Genomic DNA, 18,432 nt, shown 5'->3' on the forward strand with positions numbered 1-18,432 from the left:
AACTGATCAGTTCAATCTCTAACCAGCGTGCCTTTAGGCCCACCAACAATGTTTGATAGTCATTTAGCTCACATTTCTACCCAGTGAGTTAGTGAATTCAGATCTCGTCGAGGAGCAGGTAGGGGTTAGCGCCTCTGGCTCATGGATGGAAAGGTTAGTGGCAGAGTGTGCACAAATCGACATCCCAGTCAATCGCAGCACAATTTGTTACTGTGAGCCGAGTTAACAGTCCCCGGTAAATAAGAACAGGACCAGAAAAACGACTTATGTTGGACTTCTTGATGAATTTGACAAAGCAATATTGAAAAAAAGGACATTCCTCAGGTAAACCCAGGACATGTGGTTGGCTGATAGTCCAACATCATCTCCATTTCACAATTCCTCCGCTGTGGGGGAATATGAGAAATCAAAGCGCAGAAATAAGTGTTTTACAATAAAATCTTTATTTAATTTTTGATAGAGGAAAGTAGAGCAGGTCCTGATTTTCTATTTAAAAAAGCGGACAGTATGTGCAAATGTAAATAAATTACCATATAGTGAAATGTGCTTTAATTCAAAGAAAGGCATCAAAACACTTGAGATACCGAGCCCTAGTCATTAGTAACCCCAAAATACAAGTTTACCTTCTCTTCTCCCGCCAGTTAAACTGGCTCGGGGACCCAATAAACCAACCGACCAAAATCTTAAAACATTTGTTTTGCAGGCACAATACGATCTTGTAAATAATAACAATAATACAGTTAAAGTGACCAACCGTTCCAGATAAGACAACTTAACACAATATCTCTTCCACAAAGACATTAAGATCTGTACTTTAAATACTTAAGTGCCGGCCTGGGGCTGTGTGTGCGGTGGGGGGAGGGGGGGGGGGTTCCTGGTGTCTACCGGTCAGAGTGCCCCGTGGTCTGCTGTGAAAAGCTGCTGCACCCAGTTAGCCATCGCGGCGGGCTTAAAGCAATGCAACTAGAAGAAACACACGAAGAAAACCTATGGCTGTATGCACTTCCGTTCGTCACCAACAGTGCACACTTTCGACACTGAACATAGTTCACAGTTGTTTGGTACTGAAAAGAGAGAGCAGAGAGAGAGAGAGAGAGAGAGAGACAGAGGAGAGAAATAAAATATATATATATATAGAAACGTGAAAAGAGGGAATCACTCGTATCTTCTATGTTTTAGAGTCCACATCTCTCCACCTGGGCCAGAACTCTCCATCAGTGGGAGTCTGGGGGCTTTTCCTCCCAAGGGGCCGGTCTGGGCCAGTTGCCCACGTCAGAGCGTTGGCCGGGGGGGGCGGCCGTTAGGTGTGGGCCCCCCTGAGGGCCGGTCTGCTCTTCATCTGTGGGACTGGACACCAGGAGCCGCCGTGGTGGTGGTGGTGGTGGTGGTGGTGGTGGTGGAGGGGGGGGGAGGGGGGTGAGGAGGACCGCCAAGCCCCGGAGCTCAGTACTTCTTCACGTTGACGAAGACCTTGATGGCGCCCGTGAAGTCGGCCGAGACCAGGACCTCGGTGTGGTCCGTCTTCAGAGCCCCTGGGGTGAAGGAACCCAGGGAGACAGGGTTAGAGGGGGGGGGGGGGGGGGGGGTCTCTGTCTGTGTGTGTGTGTGTACTTGAGGGAATAGTTTCACTGTGTGTACACCTGAGGGAACAGTGTGTGTGTTTGTGTCTCTGTCTGTCTGAGGGAATAGTCTAAGAGTGAGTGTGTGTGTGCTTGAGGGAATGGTCTCAGTGTGTGTACGCGCACGTGCGTGTGTGTTTGTACGCACGTATGTGGCTGAGGTAATAGTATCAGAGAGTGTGTGTGTGTGTGTGTGTGTGTGTGTGTGTGTGTGTGTGTGTGTGTGTGTGTGTGTGTGTGTGTGTGTGTGTGTGTGTGTGTGTGTGTGTGTGTGTGTGTGTGTACTTGAGGGAATAGTCTCAGAGTGTGTCTACACCTGAGGGAATAGTCTTAGTGTGTGTGTGTGCACCTGAGAGAATAGTCTCAGAATGTGTTTGCACCTGAGGGAATAGTCTCAGAGTGTGTGTCGTCCAGGTCCTGGCTCTCTGCCTCAGGCGTCTCCGTGGGGGTCTCCGGGGGGACGATGAGGGCGGGGTGGGGAGCGAACACGGCCGAGGTCACCACGGCGTTGTGCGCTGTGGGAACACGGTTCAGTCGGTTCAGGGACGAGTGGGAGTTAAACCACAACTATGGAACTTGGTTCCTTTGAACCAGAGGCGGTTGGAAATAGAAAGTGAACCGAGAGGTTCCAGATGGTGGCAGGTTGCAACTCGACTGGCGATTAAGGTTTTAGAATAGTTCCAGCTCCACAATCAACAAGAAAAGCAAGACAGGAGATACTGTACCTATCAAGGAGTCAAGTTTCCGGGTTAGCACAATAAGAAGACTGAGTAAAATATTGATAAATAAGTCCAATAAAGACGAGTTAAATCATAAGAACTCCACGTTAAAGATCAAAGAACTTCAAGGACTCCCATTTTCACAACGCGTAAGGTGGGCATTGCCAACAGGGGTAAACCAACTGTGCAATCAATGCAATCCTATATTCACACCAACAACGCGTCATCAATAGATTTGTGATTGGGAGGTTGCCCGTATTGCAACGCTACAGCCTACCTTTAATCCCTTCCCAGAAGTCATTGCGGTCGCGCCGAACGGGGGTGAACCTGCTCAGGTCGTGGTACGTGCTCCAGATATAAACGTACTTGTCCTCCGAGCCGCTGACGATGAAGGAGTAGTCGTGGCTGGAACACAACAACATGTCATTGATCATTAAATTATGTTTCATATGACTATATATATATATATCTATTATATATCTCTCAAGGTGAGAAGGCTAACCTGAAGCTGGCCTTGATCTGGCTGCTGCTGTTGACGTAGCCCTTGTACTTCATGGACAAGGATAGGTCCCGCAGGTCGTACAGGCGGATGCGCGAGTCATTGGACGTCACCAGGATCTAGATGAACCAATCAGAGACAGAGAGCAGACATGACTCGTGTCATCAGTCGGACATCGGAGACACATGGAATACATACGTTCAGTCACCAATAACCATGGGGACGCCTTCCAGAGCAAGCAAAGCAGAGGTGGAATTATTGATTTACAGTGTTCATTCATCTTGTCATTTAACATTAATGAGAATTTAAGATGGCAAATAATGTCCACATTTGAAATATTTGTTAACAATTGAAAAAAATAGGAATCAATTTGATCAATAAATATAAACAATAAATCCATATGCAATTCTGCAAATAATGCGTGTCCTTTACACATGATATTTTTTCAAAAATTACAATTCAATATACATTCACAGGTCATGCAGACTCCACTCGACTTCCAGTGGAGGGACTCCTAGCGTCGGCGTTCCCTGTGTGAACCAGGGCTCACCTTGTTCTCTCCGGGCAGGGGCTCGATGCCGGTGATCTTGCGGCCCACCCTGTTCCTTCCCCTGGTGGAGCGGACGTGGATCTGGGTGTGGTACTTCAGACGCTGGCGGGTACAACAAACAACAAGCCCTCAGGGTCAACACGTTTTAACACAGCACCGACCAGCGGTGGCCAACAGAGATCTGTGTGCTCCATGAAAATGTTGAGTTGAGTCGGTATTACTGACATCGGATGAGAGCTAGTCGCTTACAATATAATACACAACATATAGGATTTAGTGCTCTTTTATGGATTCATTAATCAAATCTTTCTCTATTGTTAATTTTTTTTATCTATTTAAAAAAAAATTACATTATTTTTTTACACATAAAGTTACAGTTTTCATGAACCTGATTTTTATAAAACATTACTTGCACCCAAGTGTCTTCTCTATAACGTTTAGGGTTAGAGGGTAACTTCACCACTGACAATGGATGGATAAGTCAAGGGCTGAGTACGTCTCAGGACAGAAGCGCTACCTCGGTGTCGTAGAAGATGCAGCGTCCGTCGTACGTCCCGATCACGGCGTACTTCCCGTTCTGGCAGAAGTTGGCGGCGGTGATGAGTCGCGTCTGCCCGTCCACCTCGTTCCACAGCGCCACCTTCTTGTCTGGAATGTTCCACAGCCTCAGCTTCCCGTCCAGCGAGCCGCTCAGGAAGTACCGGTCGTCCTGGGGAGAAACAGGAAGTCAGTCTCCCTCGCACTTCCTGTAGTGCTTGAAAAGAGTAAAGTGCCGGTTGGCGCCCACAAGAGACATGTATGGGGAAAGTATGCAGCTTAAGTGAATCTTTGTCTTTATGGATAGGAGAAAAATGGACCAGGGAGTGGCATGTTGGAATCATTCCAGGGATGCTACAAGGTGTTTTCCCGTTTTTTTTTCTACAGGGTGAGCCACCAAGCTGCTAGAAAAATCTGTAACATAATTTTTTTATGCATAGAATTACAGATGGACGAGTGTTTGCGATGCGACATGCAAACCAATAAACTAGGATTTGCAATAACAGCGTCCAGCCAGGAGACCGATGAGGTGCCAAAGCCTTCTCCCAACAGGGCCGGGGGGCGCCAGCCGGATAATTGCGCTATAAGGTTTTATGTCCAAGCGACCACAAACTATAGAGGACAAAGTGTGTCACGGAGAGAACTAATGAATATTTCATCGCTCTAAAGGGCTCCGCGCTCGGGAACATTGCGGTTGGGTTGAGTGGGGGGGGGTGCTGACCACTTACTCTGGGGTGGAAGGCGATGGCCGTGACGAAGTCGATGTGCTGGAAGCAGCACAGACACTCTCTCCTGGAGATGTGCCACAGGCGGACTGTCTTGTCCATCGACGACGAGAGCAGGAAGAAGTTCTGCAGACATAGGGGAGAGAAACAGTGTTTGACATGATGGTGGATGTTTCTGTGGTCATTTAGCAGACAGCGTTATCCAAAGGGTCTCTTTTAGATGCATGCCATTATCAGCAAGTTTGTGTTGGGCCTCTTGCTATTAATACTCATAGAGCTACTTTACCTGTTTTTGATTAACTTTGCATAATTCATCTTTATGCTGCGGGTAATATTCTTTACAATATTTCTAATTATTTCCAAAAGCCAAACAGCCTTTCCGTTAATGCGCTGAAAGATGCTCATAATAATAAGCTTAAATTGAAACTTGATTAAAATGAAAAAAAATGTATGCTGTTCTCTAGATGGAGATCACAGTAACTCACAAGATATTTCTACTGTGAAAGTTCAAGGTGACACAAGGTCCTTGAATTTGGTGACATCTAGTGGAACGGAGGGGTCAGATAGTGAACATAACAAGTGTTTCAATGAATGTACCATTGCATGAAGATAAGAAATGTGGTGTCTTGGTACCCTTAAAATGAGCCCATAATATCTCTACATGGAGTGGGCATGTGCTATTTTTCTACAGTAGACCAGAGTGGACAAACGGCTCTAGAGGGAACGCCTTTAAAATAAAATGCGTCTCAGGATGGAGGGGGCGTAGTATCCCCATTGCGACGACCAATTTTTGATATTTTTTTCGTACCGTCGTTGTGTAGGACCAATCCAATTCTGGTATAAAAACCTCAACTGTTGCAATAACTGTCATGTTATAAATATAATAACCTTTAATATAATATATATATATATATATATATATATATATATATATATATATATATAGTACATTTTAATTTACAACAGTGCAAGTAATCATTGGCTTGTAGCGCCTACTGCTATCGAGATGAATGAACTATATATTTTTAGAACAGATAGCGATAATAAAAAAAAAGGCCAGTACCTACTGGCACCTTAAACAATACAGGCAAGTACAGGATACTGTAGTCAGACGAGGGGGGGGGGGTTCACATTGACCTTATCACTAAATTGGGACAAAAAAATGTTATGTGTTTGAACAGAAAGAGCCGTAGGAAGCAGTTTTCCTATCAGTTTTGGATTATGACGATGACATTAATAGACGCGCTGCTGCCTTTAGAATAGAATAGAATAGACTTTATTTGTCATTGTGCATTGGATACACAACGAAATTTGTTTGTGCAACCACTAACAAAAGTACAGGTGTGCTGGGTGGAGGGTAGGAGTGTAGTGTGATTATTAAGTTCTGTGATGGCCCTGGGGATGAAACTGTTCTGCAGTCTGGAGGTGCGGGCTGTAGTGGCCCTTTACACTCAGGCCCTGAGATTCTGTCAACCACTCCGCCCTTAGGCTCATCACTCCCGTTATTTAAAATACTCATCAGTGTATCCTACATGAAAAGGTCAGTTGGAGGGACGCATTAATAATTGCTATTTAGGGGTCCAAGCCAACAGGTTGGATCCCTATTGTTTTTTTTATTTATAAAGCTGATGACGGAATACTGCCATCTTATATAACATCCATGTTGCATTGGACCTTTGGTGCACATTAAACTGGCTCCGATGGCTGGCTTGTGATGGCTGCTGCTTCAGGCCCTGGTGCAGAACTGCTCTTGGAAGCACCTTAGTGTTTAGTGCAGGAGACTCACTCGACTGCAGTGTCACCTAACGATCAATACACTTTACCCTTTGGGACGATTTAGGAACGTACTTAATGACCGTCATGCATCTGCCTGTAATTGTTTGAACCGTGTGTTACAATGTCTCCGTTTTGTTGTACTGTGTAATCTGGGCGTCATTTTAAGTGAGGCTCCCCTCAATGATTCCCATGAGTATTTAAAATAAAGGCGTAAGGAAGGAATTAATTAGTACATTTATGAGTGATCGCTCTAAAATTTGACCTGCATAGTTGAGTGTGCAAGAACTGAAAATATGTATTTATTACCACAATATGGGTTATTGTATACATTCTTTTAAATACATAAAAATGCGTTCTATATTTGGCCTTGCCATAATGTACGTTTGTGTTGATTTCAATATATTTCTGAGTGCTGATAAGTGAACGTAGGAGGGCTTACTTTGGACCAGGAGAGGTCCAGCAGGTCAGCGGTGTGGCCCTTGTACTTGCAGAAGGGGATCTGGCGGAATGGGGTGTTACGGTCCTCCGAGTCGGGGTCTTCAGGACCCCCGTTGGCCTGGGGCAGGGAGGGACATTTGTTGTTACCTATTGTAGTTATTTTTCTATTGTAGTTATTTTTTGTTTCATGCAATATCTTTTTTGGAATGGAAATGTAATGTTTACCCATGCCAATGAAGCCCTTTTAATGTAATTGTGATGGAGAGAAAAACTGGGAACACGAGACAGACAGACAGACAGACAGACAGACAGACAGACAGACAGACAGCTTGTCTCCTTAAATATCACCTAAGTTGTCTCGATCCGACCTTTATGATCGACTTTCGGGAAACCAACAGTGCCTTGCTGATTAAATTAACGTGCTAAAACGAGACTTGTAGTCTGCTGTGCGTCAGCATCGATTCCAGTGTGCGCAGGAGGTTCTCCAGACCACTGCTTAAAGAGCTCCTTAAAGGGCGTGTCTGGCGACTCACCCCAGGGTCCGTGTCCGATTTAGACGAGCACATGCTTTCCTGAGAAGGGGACGGCGACACGCGGCCTGTGGGAGACAAAATTATATAACTGAATGTATACACACACATATATAATACATGCATACAAACAATCCATCCATACACACACATTCTTTCTATTTCCTACAGTTGCACTCTGTCCAGTTGTCTTTAAACTTGGGTCATGCCAGACCACCCACATTCTTATTGGAATACTTGGATTGTTCACTTGTGTCACTCGCTGATAAATCCCCAAATGTAACCTCCTCCTCTCCTTCGTCTTACTGCAATGGAGCTATAGAGCTCACGTACCTTCAGTGTTGTACTTGATCCTCATGTTGTTGAAGTAGTCAAAGGCGTTTTTCAAAACCCAGATGCGCACCACGTTGTCCTGGCCCGCGGTGGCCAGTAGCCGGCCGCAGTGGGAGAACTTCATGGTCCAGACCGCCCCCTGATGCCACCACACACAGCGCAAGAATCAATACACAGCTCTTTCAGTTAAAATCCATATTTTTTTGAATGAAAATTAGATTTATTTATTTTAAGAAATATATAACATATTGAATACTAATCGTAAAAAAAAAATGGAGGCTTTTTTGTACATTTATGGACAGTAATGCGAGACAGGGAAGTTTAAGAAGAGAGCGAATTACGTGTAGCAAAGGAACAAAGGTGGGAATCAAACCTTGGTCTCTACACCGAACTGGTGGTTGAAACTGTGAACTGGATCGAATCGATTCGGGATATCAGATGGGATACCCTGCCCTACGCGATGGTCAGATACCATGGATACAAACAAATACTAAATGCTTATTTTAAAATACTGTACCACCAAACTTTACCACCAAGGTTGATAAGCTAGTTCAAAATCGACCCTACATTGACATCACAAACGGGAGGGTCCAGATCAAAATGTATGATGGCTAGATCAGCCTACCGAGCCATACACTTGGTGGGCTGGTAGGCTGATCCATCAACAGTGTAAACTTTAAAGCTACAAATGCACTACAACAAGGCTAACTCTGCTATAGCCAGTTAGGGCTGCTACAGTCCGCTATGCCATAGTTAGCTTATTTAATTTTCGCACCGTCAAAGACCCAGACTCCCCGCAAATCCTCAAGCGTAGAAGGTAGAGCAAGCAAAACGCACTACGCTTACCAAGGACTGCCAAACAGAAAAACAACACAACAACACTTCATCAGTCCAACAACAATCTGCTAAATGGGTTGAAATTAGCTTTCTTACTGCAATTTGCATTTCATCAGAATCAGTGTTACTGTCGAGTAAGCGTACAAGGAATTGTAGTGTGGTTTATACTTCTTTATTTCTGAATCAAAAAATGGTGATAGGCCGAAAGGGTTTGAAAGGTCTCGTAAAGGCTCTGTGTATATATCCGACTGTCTAACGATCAGTACCAATGGCCGAACTACCATTAACTTGTGTTGTTGCACTAAGCATCAGTCCACTGGGATATAACTGACACATGTGGGTCGCAGGTTCTTCCAACGCACAAATTGGGTCAAACACACACACACGCACGCCTACCGTGTGTTCCCCACTGAGGTCCTGGACGACCTTTATCTGATCGAAGTCGAAGGGTCCCTTGAAACTGTGCGCCGCCTTGAATTTGGCGGGCCGCGTGTAGGGCATGCCCTCGTCGTCGCTGGAGGAAGGGTCGTCAGGGTCCGTGTGGAATACTGTCACAATAAAAGCGCGGGAGGATTTGTCGGCGTTAGGGGTGAGCGTCAGACATATCGTACTGACAGATTGTGAAATGAATGTTAGAGGATGAAATAACTTCCCCACATCAGTTCAGTTTATTCTTTGATAATCTATCCACATTAAGGACACAAGAGAAATAGTAAATACTTTTTAGAATCCTGTTTAAATGTGGGCTGGTCTACGTTTTTAACATTGGTTTGCAAACATTGCTTCAGATCTTTTTTAGGACAATGTCTATCCGTATTCTAAGTTTATCTTCATACTTGGGAGTCTAGGAGTCCAAGGGAAAGAAAATTGAGCCCAAGGTCCACGCTTTGTCCTTGGAGCGGGGATGGCCTGCTTTAGATTCCCCCTCCTCTCCCACTGGCCTACCTTCGTCGCGGACGCTCTTCACTTTGTTCACCGCCTTCTCTCCGTACTCCTCTGCCAGATGCTTGGCTCTCTTCACAGACTTGCCCAGGAACTTCTTCAGCTGCGTCCTGGATGAGGGAATAGCTCAGTTAGTCCATCAGATTCCGATTGAATCAAAGTACTAAATCCCAGAATGCATCATTAATCCCAGAGTAATTAAGCATTTTGAAACACAGAAAATTACACGCATATAGAAAATAATCTAAAATATTTACAGATAACTTAACAAGGTTTGAAAGGGGACGAAGCAGGGGAGCCGAAGGAATAAGGAGGTGAATCTTACGTCTTCTGTTTGAGTTTCCCGCCGTCTGTGTCCGACATGGCGGCCGAAGCCTTGTCGTCGTCATCCGACTGCGCTGCGTCGTTACTGACAACGACAACAAAAAACAAGACAAACATCAATCCACATGAGAAACATGAAGAAACGGGTAAAAGGTAAAGAGTTTAGGGCCCTGATGAAGAAAGGGGGATTGGTAGGAGCAACAGGCCCTAATTAGGCAAAAGCTTACGGGTTAAGAGCCCTAATTAAAATGTAATACCGGCAAAAATTGAACCCAGGGTCTTTGTTGTGTATACCCATCTAATAAGCCCTCCAGATACTTTTTTCATTGAAAATCGAGTATAGAGTTTGCCCGGCGCAATGTTTACCGCCATGTTATTGGTGAGGGGCACCGCGGTGCGAACGCTTCTAAATTACTTAGAAACCACACTTTTTAACCACTAATATTGCTCAAAATAGCACCAAACCCCTGCAGTAGCATGATTGTATTAGCGGTTAAAAAGTGCCGAATTAGAAGCGTTCGCGCTTCCCCTAACCAATAACATGGAAGCCAAACAATGCAACGGGCAAACTCTATCCTCGATTTTCAATGAAAAAAGTATCTGGAGGGCTTATTTGATGGGTATACTTGCCAACAACAAAGGCCCTGGGTTCAATTTTCGCCGGGATTACACTTTGAGTAAAGGGTTAGCGACTTCAGACTTCAGGGTCGGCTCCGTACGTTATGTACTCCTTGGTCCTCCTCATGATGTGGAGGGTGAGGGGGTTGATGGCCGCGGGGAGCTTCTCCTCCGCCTGGATCAGAGGGATCTCCTCCCCCGTGTCCAGGTTCTTGATCATCACGCTGGCCAGGATCTCCTGTCACAGAGCAGGGTCACATGGTCCAACACCATAGGAGTCAACTCAGGGCAGACGAGGAAGTATATTTTAGATATCCATGAAATGATACATTTTTGGGACAATTTTTTTTCTCTAAAAAGTAAGGGAAGCATTCCGGTGCAAGTTTCAAAACTGTGTGGAAGTTGATAACAGCATCTAGATATAACTGTTTTCCTCCTTCTTAGCCCTGCTGACAAAAGCTAGCCCACATCCCTTTTACTGACAACAATCTTTTAATCAACAATCTGGGTCCCTCCCTGACATGCTTGTTTTTTCCTCTTCCATCATATGATGGCAAACACACTGGGCAGACACAGCTTACTTTTTACCTTACTATTGAACAGAGAACTAAAATGATCTGTTGAGAGTGGGAAAAAAAGGGAGAGTTAAGGAGCTCATCCTACGTCATCGGTCAGCTCTCGGCCAGAGTTGGAGCGTGGCCGCTGGGGTCCGGGGGTGTGTTCGCCGCTGGGTGTTGAGGCCTGCTCCCCCTCGTTCTCCTGTGGAAGAGACAACAAGGTTACATTTAAAACCCATAGCGGCACTGACACACGACGACCAAAGAAAACAGTGTCACATTAATCACAAAGATACTGACCAACTACGCCAACGCAAACCACAACTACCTTGTTACATTAATCACAGAGATACTGTGAAACTACGATAACGTAAACCACAACCTCCTTGTAACATTAATCACAGAGATACTGTGAAACTACGATAACGTAAACCACAACCACCTTGTAACATTAATCACAGAGATACTTCTGACACACTACACTAGCTAGTGTAATCCAAAACCACATGTTACATTAGACAGAGTCACTGACAACATACGCCATCTTGCTTAAACCACAACTACCATGTTACATTAATCACAGAGAGACTCTGACATGCAAGGCAACCACCTTGTCACAGAAAACAGATAGACACTGACATGCTAAGCTAGCTAGGTAAACCACAACCACCATGTTGCTGTAAAGACACACGTAGATACAGAAAACCTACAACCACCTTGTTGGTTTTAGAAAAACAGACATACAACAAGTCGGAATTAGAAATTTCAACGATGGCTGTAATTTCTATTATTTGACAGTAACATCCCCAACAAACAAACGTCAAACAATAAAACATTTGACAGAAACCTCTATAACAAACGGATGTCTAATGTTTAATTTATTAAATGAGACAGTAACCTGGTCAACAAACGGGCGCGCCAACAGCAACAATAAAACTGTGAGAGACTCCAAATGGAAATAGCACCAGGGGTAGACGTTTAGGGAGCATGCGCTCAGCCTAGGGTTCAGAAAGCTCCAGTTTAATAATTTAAAAAGGTACGGCCTCCAGGCTTACCCTGGCAGGGTTCTGGAAGCTAAAGGTTAACGAGGGCGGTTGTGTCTCCAGTCTTACCCGGGCCGTCACCACCTTCTCCCCGCTGGTGGCGCTGGCGAGGTCCAGGGAGTGCTGCAGCTCCCGGGTGATGCCCCGCACCGTGCTGCTGGGAGACAGCAGGCCAGACGACTCCAGAGAGTCCACGGGTGGGGGGAGCCCTGCTGACACACACAGCGGACCAGAAGACACAGGGCTCAGGTTAACATGGGCAACCACATCCAAACACGCAGGGTTAAGATAGACAGCCAGAACATTATCCACAGGGCTTAGGTTAACATGGGCAACCAGACCATAATACACAGGGCTTATGTTTACATGGGCATCGGGCAATGATAATGTACTAAATGACAATATATAAATACACGGTGAGGGTTAGTGTAGGAAACGACATCATAACACACAGAGGCGGAATTAACATGTAAAGATACCATAAAACGAACATGGCTCAGGGCTAACAAGGGTAACAGTACCAAGAACCAATGCTTAGGGTAGGGTTCAACAAAACATAAGGCAATCTTCATTATAACAATAATCAGAAAGATACATTTAAAACAATACTGAGTATATGACATACAATATTCATCCACACGGTGAGTCAACATGGTGAGAATAATATTATATATTTTCATGGATCAGGTCCCTTAACTTTGGTAAGCAGCCTAAAACCAGCCCAGCATTGACAGAAGCCCTTTAAACATATTTACGGTGGGCAATCGGTAGAACTTGAGGTTGAACGTGATCAAGCATTTTGGTCAGGGTCAAGTACTGAGAGCACTCCAGATGTGGTTTACCTTCCAATCCGCTGGGCCGGGCCTCCTGGCTGCGCTTGCCGAGCGTCAGGGTCTGCCAGGACGGGGGTGGGGGTCTGGGGGGCGGGAAGGAGCCGGGAGGAGGGGGTCTCGAGGGAGGGGGCTTCTTGGTGCTCGCCACAATGTCTGGCTCCGCGGCCAACTGCCGCGGCGGTTTGGAGGGAACCGAGGAGTCCGAGTACGCCTGGTCAGAGAGAGGCACCTGGTCCAAAATGTCCGCCGGTCGGTGCACCCGCTCGCCCCCTCCCACAGAGGTGGGGAGCGGGGGGAGGGGCGCGTGGCGCTCCAGGGTGCGCGTGACGTCCGGGCCCTGGCTGTGTTCCTGGGGGAGGAGGGGGATGTCCGGGAGGTCGGAGGCCAGGAGGGGGGAGGGGAAGCCAAACACCACCCCGACCCCGTCAGACGCCTGCGTCTCGTCCGGGAGTCCCCTGGGCTCGGGGTCCGCCGCCGGCCCGTCCACCTCCACCGTTGAGACCCCCTCATCTGGGACCTCCGGCGCGGGCCTCACATCCACGTGGAGCCGCTCCAACAGCTGGTCCACCTCCCCGGCACTCCCCTTCTGGCTCTCCTCTATGATGCTGTCGATTATCTGGTGGGCGGTGGCAGATACACACGCATTGTAATACATGTATGACTGAAACCACGAGGACACACAGTGACTAACCTAGACCTTAAACACAATAGAGATTTGCCCCCAACTATTTACTGCGGTTTATTTATTTATTTTAGGTCCTGAGTTCCAACCCTACCAGCTTATCAGGGACATTGTGCGTCTTGAAAGATGTACTTTGGATCAAAACATTGGCTCAGTGAAATGGCATACAAATATGTTAGATATGTTACAAAAGAAGCAAGTGTTGGAGGAAAGCTTGGTTGTTCAATCAACGTCTCTAAGACACATGAGCTGCTTCTCGAAATTTCTAAAGCTTTGGACGTTAGCCAGAAGCCAAACCAGCTATATTCGTGTTCAGCATTAGCAAAACAAGGCTGGAATGCCTCTTTTATGAGCCCTATTAAAGCCACAATTCACCTACATCACATAATTGGCTTAATATCCACTTAACCACCACAATTACATTTGACAAGAGACCACCATTGCCAAAGCTTTAGTTCCAGACTAAACATGATATATTGCTAGTTCCCTGGGTAAGTGGATATGATTTACCAAATATGGAAGAGTTGTGAAACATTGCTTCCATAATGGACTAAAAGCATGATATTACACTATAACCCTATCTCAAAGACTCAATTCTATTTATTTATTTTAATCTATTTTTAATATCGAAACCATACAGTTCCGCACATGGACGATAACATTTTGTTAAAAACAGAATTAATTAATTAACAACAACAATTGTGGTAAAACACGTCATCCATAACGGAGAGCTTGTATTTTGAGAGAGTTCTTCTACCTGAAGGGAATCATCTTGGGGTTCTGACGGCGATGATCTGCTAGTCTCTTCCTGGGTGGGGACCACAGACTCCTGCAAGAGTGGTTCAAAACCAAACTGTTGTCCTTGACCTCGATACGAGTGCGTCATACTAGAAATAATGGTTCCGTTTGGATTCAACATGACGGAGGGTTGAAGATGAAAACGTAGCCCCCAAATAGATACATTCAAAATTTCCTGTAGAATAATCGCTTATTCAAGTTATTTTAATTGTTAGCTTGTTTCTGTCACCCAGAAACGTAATAAATGTTGTGCGTCTATACATGAAATCTGTAGAGTTGTAAGAACTATTCTGATCTTATCTGATAACTTACAGCACAAAGTCAAGAAAGCTTGTCAATGCAGCAATTGTTTCAATCAAGCTAAAGGGAACATTTCTGATGCTAGTGTATCACACACAGTGCCAGTGGAAACCATTTAATCTAGACTATGTTTATTGTCAAACATACCTGAGGCAAAGAGCCGAAAAACTTGGCAGGTGACCTGAAAAAACAAGCAACATGTTAACACAATTTCGTATGAGAGTGTAATGTGTAATCTAAATATCTAATGATGTATATAAAAGAAACAATATAGGCTTGTGAAGTGGGGCCTAGTTTGTTTTTATGCAAGAACCAGACAAAAAGGCAAATGGATTTTAAGCAAACAACTGGGGCATGTCGAAGTAGACAAACACTGCAATGGAGATAACTCGAACAGAAGGCCTAAACTTGATTTATAATGCACACTGGACTCTGAATTCACAGTATTTAAATCTTTACACTGCATTTGGTGTAAACTTGATTCCATCCTTCGATCCAAGCAGACCAAAGTGCAGGGTAGCCGTTCTTGCCATGGTGTTACATGTCCCCTGATCACAGGGAGAACATGTGACTGAGGTGTAAGGTTGGACTTTCACTACACAAAAACATCTGACCTGTCCACCCGACTCCCCCTGTCTAACGGGTAAACACGTCCCCTCTCTCAGCGGAACAAGGAGAGACAGTGCAGACGAGTGCTTACAACTCAAGTGTAGGCATTACATTACAACCTGTTTCACCAGGTCTTTTCAACCTGTATTTCGTGGTAATATTCAGCCCTGGTCAGACGCGTGACTGTTTGGTTAGGAGCTGGGGTAGTCCATCGTCCTCTCAAACAGTCCTAATAAAACTAGGCACACATTAAAAGATGTTTGCTTACACTTTGGGAGATGGGGAGAAATGGACGTCCTCCGGGGCATCGTAGAACTCCTCTGTGTCACTTGTGTCTGACGCCATGCTAAGTGTAATTAGCTTTGGCCGTGAGCTAACTGGCTAACTTTCTATTGCAAAAAAGTAAATTCATGCGATCGGTTCTTCGATAGAAGCACGCCAAATGCGAAATAGGGACGACCAAAAAGCCCTATTCACGGAGGCTAGGCGTCACGGAACCACCTCTTCTTACCCATAAACGTCAACACATAACGCTATGGATATGTTGTCACTTTAGCCAACACCTAGTGCTTTAGGAGTCGATCATCAATCCGACCCGGTTTCTTCAATCGATTAGACCTGCCAAACCAGGGAATATATATAAAGACATGGGGATAGCTATCTACGAGCTAATTTAGCTACCATCTAAATGACGATACACCTAAAAGCAATCCAATAACATAAATGGTGTCCGTTACGATGGGCGTCCAAAGGGCGGGGTAAACCTCTTCTTCTGGCCTGTACATGTTTAATATTTGTTGCATTACTGCCGTCCTCTGGCTCATTTTGGAAGTTTTAGATTTATCGAAAATGATGGGAATTAAAGATGTACAGTTTACTTCTTCATTATTCCCTTGTCAGATATAGCCTATTTATTGAAATTGTGAAATACAAGTTGTGGAAATACGTGTTGAAGCTGAAAGTGACTCCCAGTATTGTATGTGTCTAAACAAGACTAAATAGGAAACATTGGATTTTGGATATATTTAGTGAGTATTGTCCCAGACATAAACAATAACAAAAATGATCTATATTTGTGGATGTGTTAATTTAGTATGAAGCCCTTTATGCATAGCCATAACCTACTACTGAACCATTTGACCTGCTTCGGGATCCACCAAATGCTGTATGTATATACATTGTCAGGAGAGCGGTCCCCATGAGGACAGGACACATTAATCAGAAAGTTGAGCAAAAAACTACAGCTGTGGAGAACGATAACGACAGCAGCATGAAAAATCAAAACATATGAATGTGAACTGTCACTTAAACAAAAAGCTGACGACTTGATAGATAGATTGATAAACACTTAAGGCACGCAGCTAAAGATAGCTGATGATGCTCAGCTGATCTTCACTGCAGTGCTGTGAAGATCACAGACCCCTTTCCCTTCAGTCAAGCTGGCGGTCAGGTGGTTTCGTAGTTCACAACAGCTTGTTTGTTCCTCATAATACACTTAGCAAATTATTAGTCTTGCACTAGTCAAGGAACTTAATATCCCTGGATAGTCACCATAGGCCGCTCCGTTTCCTGTTCCAATTGTAATAACAGAGCTAAAAAAATAACTCTTTGCTACCGAATAATGTGGAAATATCTTTTTTATCTGTTTCTAATTTGAGCTGCAACCAGGCATCTCCTTTAAGCCCTAGGATAGCAACATCTAGAGTATCTCTCTAAATTCTAAAATGGTTTACATAATTGACTTGCAAAGGATATTATTAAGCTAATCATTTGCTAAGTGTATTATGAGGAACAAACAAGCTGTTGTGAACTACGAAACCACCTGACCGCCAGCTTGACTGAAGGGAAAGGGGTCTGTGATCTTCACAGCATGTGCAGTGAAGATCAGCTGAGCATCATCAGCTATCTTTAGCTGCGTGCCTTAAGTGTTTATCAATCTATCTATCAAGTCGTCAGCTTTTTGTTTAAGTGACAGCTCACATTCATATGTTTTGATTTTTCATGCTGCTGTCGTTATCGTTCTCCACAGCTGTAGTTTTTTGCTCAACTTTCTGATTAATGTGTCCTGTCCTCATGGGGACCGCTCTCCTGACAATGTATATACAGCATTTGGTGGATCCCGAAGCAGGTCAAATGGTTCAGTAGAAGGTTATGGCTATGCATAAAGGGCTTCATACTAAATTAACATGCAGTCCAATAATATTTTAATTGACAAACATATACTGTCCAGGAACTAATGGTTAATGGCCTTCTACAACTGACTTGATGTGGGCGTTACTAAGCCTGGTCTGTATCTATATACAGTCAGAGTACAGGAAATGTGGGTTCAGATAGGTTCAGATCCTACTCTCAGTAGGATGTGAGATCAGTTCAGATAATCACACACAATTGAGATATAGATTCAGGTTGAAAGTGGATTGATTCACATATCTGTAGGCTGAGAAATTAATAATTATCTCTCATAATTTGAGAATGCATAAGTCACATTATGTAAAAAATAAATCCTATTGAATACATAATAATTTATTATTAACTGACCTTATAGTCTATAGATGGAAGCAAATCACAGCTTGTACTTCCCAGTCATCAAATGCAGTTCAATTGTTAGAGCAATGACAGCCTTGATAGCCAGACTTCTTTAATATGTGTTTGATGATTTTGGCCCACTCTCTAAGAGCGTCCCCCTTGGTGGAACAATCTCATATAGGTTAAATTATCCATAGAAGACTTGGTCATTTGAGTTCTGTGTTGGCTGCTAGAAAAAACATAATGCTTCCCTAGGAGTTTGAGACCTCTAGAACTTTATGCCATCAATAGGTGATTCCAGCAACCCATTATAGACAATAACGTTATACTTTTAATATTGGATGCATGCTGGCCTCCTCACAAATTATACTTCTACATATTTCTATTTAATACATATAATGTATATTACTTGTCACTTATTTATTATCAGAATATGTATCAACATCCTTTATTCAAAAATTGAATAAAGCTTTCGGTGAAAGAAGCAAGAGCATAGCCTTTCTGTGCTACTTTTACGATTTAATTTGAGTAACCCTGAAATGTATTCATAAAAATTATGCATTCCTCAAACGTAGCCTGCTTTACACGGCATGGGTGTAGTACTACTTAAGAGCACTCGATACTTTTTTATTTATAA

The 18,432-nt window shown here is 44.2% G+C and overlaps 1 protein-coding gene across 2 annotated transcripts; it reads right to left on the bottom strand.

Moving 5' to 3' along the window:
* Positions 1 to 420: 420 nt before the first annotated feature.
* Positions 421 to 16,016, bottom strand: wdr44 (WD repeat domain 44). 2 transcript variants are annotated; one of them, XM_030362068.1, is made up of 20 exons: positions 15,538 to 16,016; positions 14,808 to 14,841; positions 14,320 to 14,391; positions 12,890 to 13,496; positions 12,117 to 12,256; positions 11,111 to 11,206; positions 10,549 to 10,685; positions 9,831 to 9,914; positions 9,509 to 9,615; positions 8,960 to 9,111; positions 7,727 to 7,865; positions 7,397 to 7,461; positions 6,865 to 6,981; positions 4,653 to 4,775; positions 3,905 to 4,096; positions 3,388 to 3,489; positions 2,841 to 2,956; positions 2,616 to 2,743; positions 2,000 to 2,134; positions 421 to 1,532 (listed from the first exon to the last, which is right to left on the bottom strand). In XM_030362068.1, exons 1-20 carry the CDS (start codon positions 15,612 to 15,614, stop codon positions 1,444 to 1,446), a joined length of 2,712 nt encoding a protein of 903 aa, XP_030217928.1. In that variant the 5' UTR covers positions 15,615 to 16,016; the 3' UTR covers positions 421 to 1,443. The 2 variants fall into 2 exon arrangements, with proteins under 2 accessions (XP_030217928.1, XP_030217927.1); XM_030362067.1 differs by having other exon boundaries at positions 12,117 to 12,259.
* Between the last annotated feature and the right edge of the window lie 2,416 nt (positions 16,017 to 18,432).

The sequence above is a fragment of the Gadus morhua genome, chromosome 7 (assembly GCF_902167405.1).
Source record: "Gadus morhua chromosome 7, gadMor3.0, whole genome shotgun sequence".
NCBI lineage: Eukaryota > Metazoa > Chordata > Actinopteri > Gadiformes > Gadidae > Gadus > Gadus morhua.

What these genes read in the sequence shown, in the direction of transcription:
- wdr44 (XM_030362067.1), bottom strand. Translation starts at nt 15,614, where the DNA reads ATGGCGTCAGACACAAGTGACACAGAGGAGTTCTACGATGCCCCGGAG. An exon ending in AGAAGGTGGTGACGGCCCGG is followed by an intron (nt 11,207 to 12,116) that starts GTAAGACTGGAG and finishes TCTCTTCCACAG; the next exon opens with GAGAACGAGGGGGAGCAGGC. An exon ending in AATCGGACACGGACCCTGGG is followed by an intron (nt 6,982 to 7,396) that starts GTGAGTCGCCAG and finishes TCCCTGCCCCAG; the next exon opens with GCCAACGGGGGTCCTGAAGA.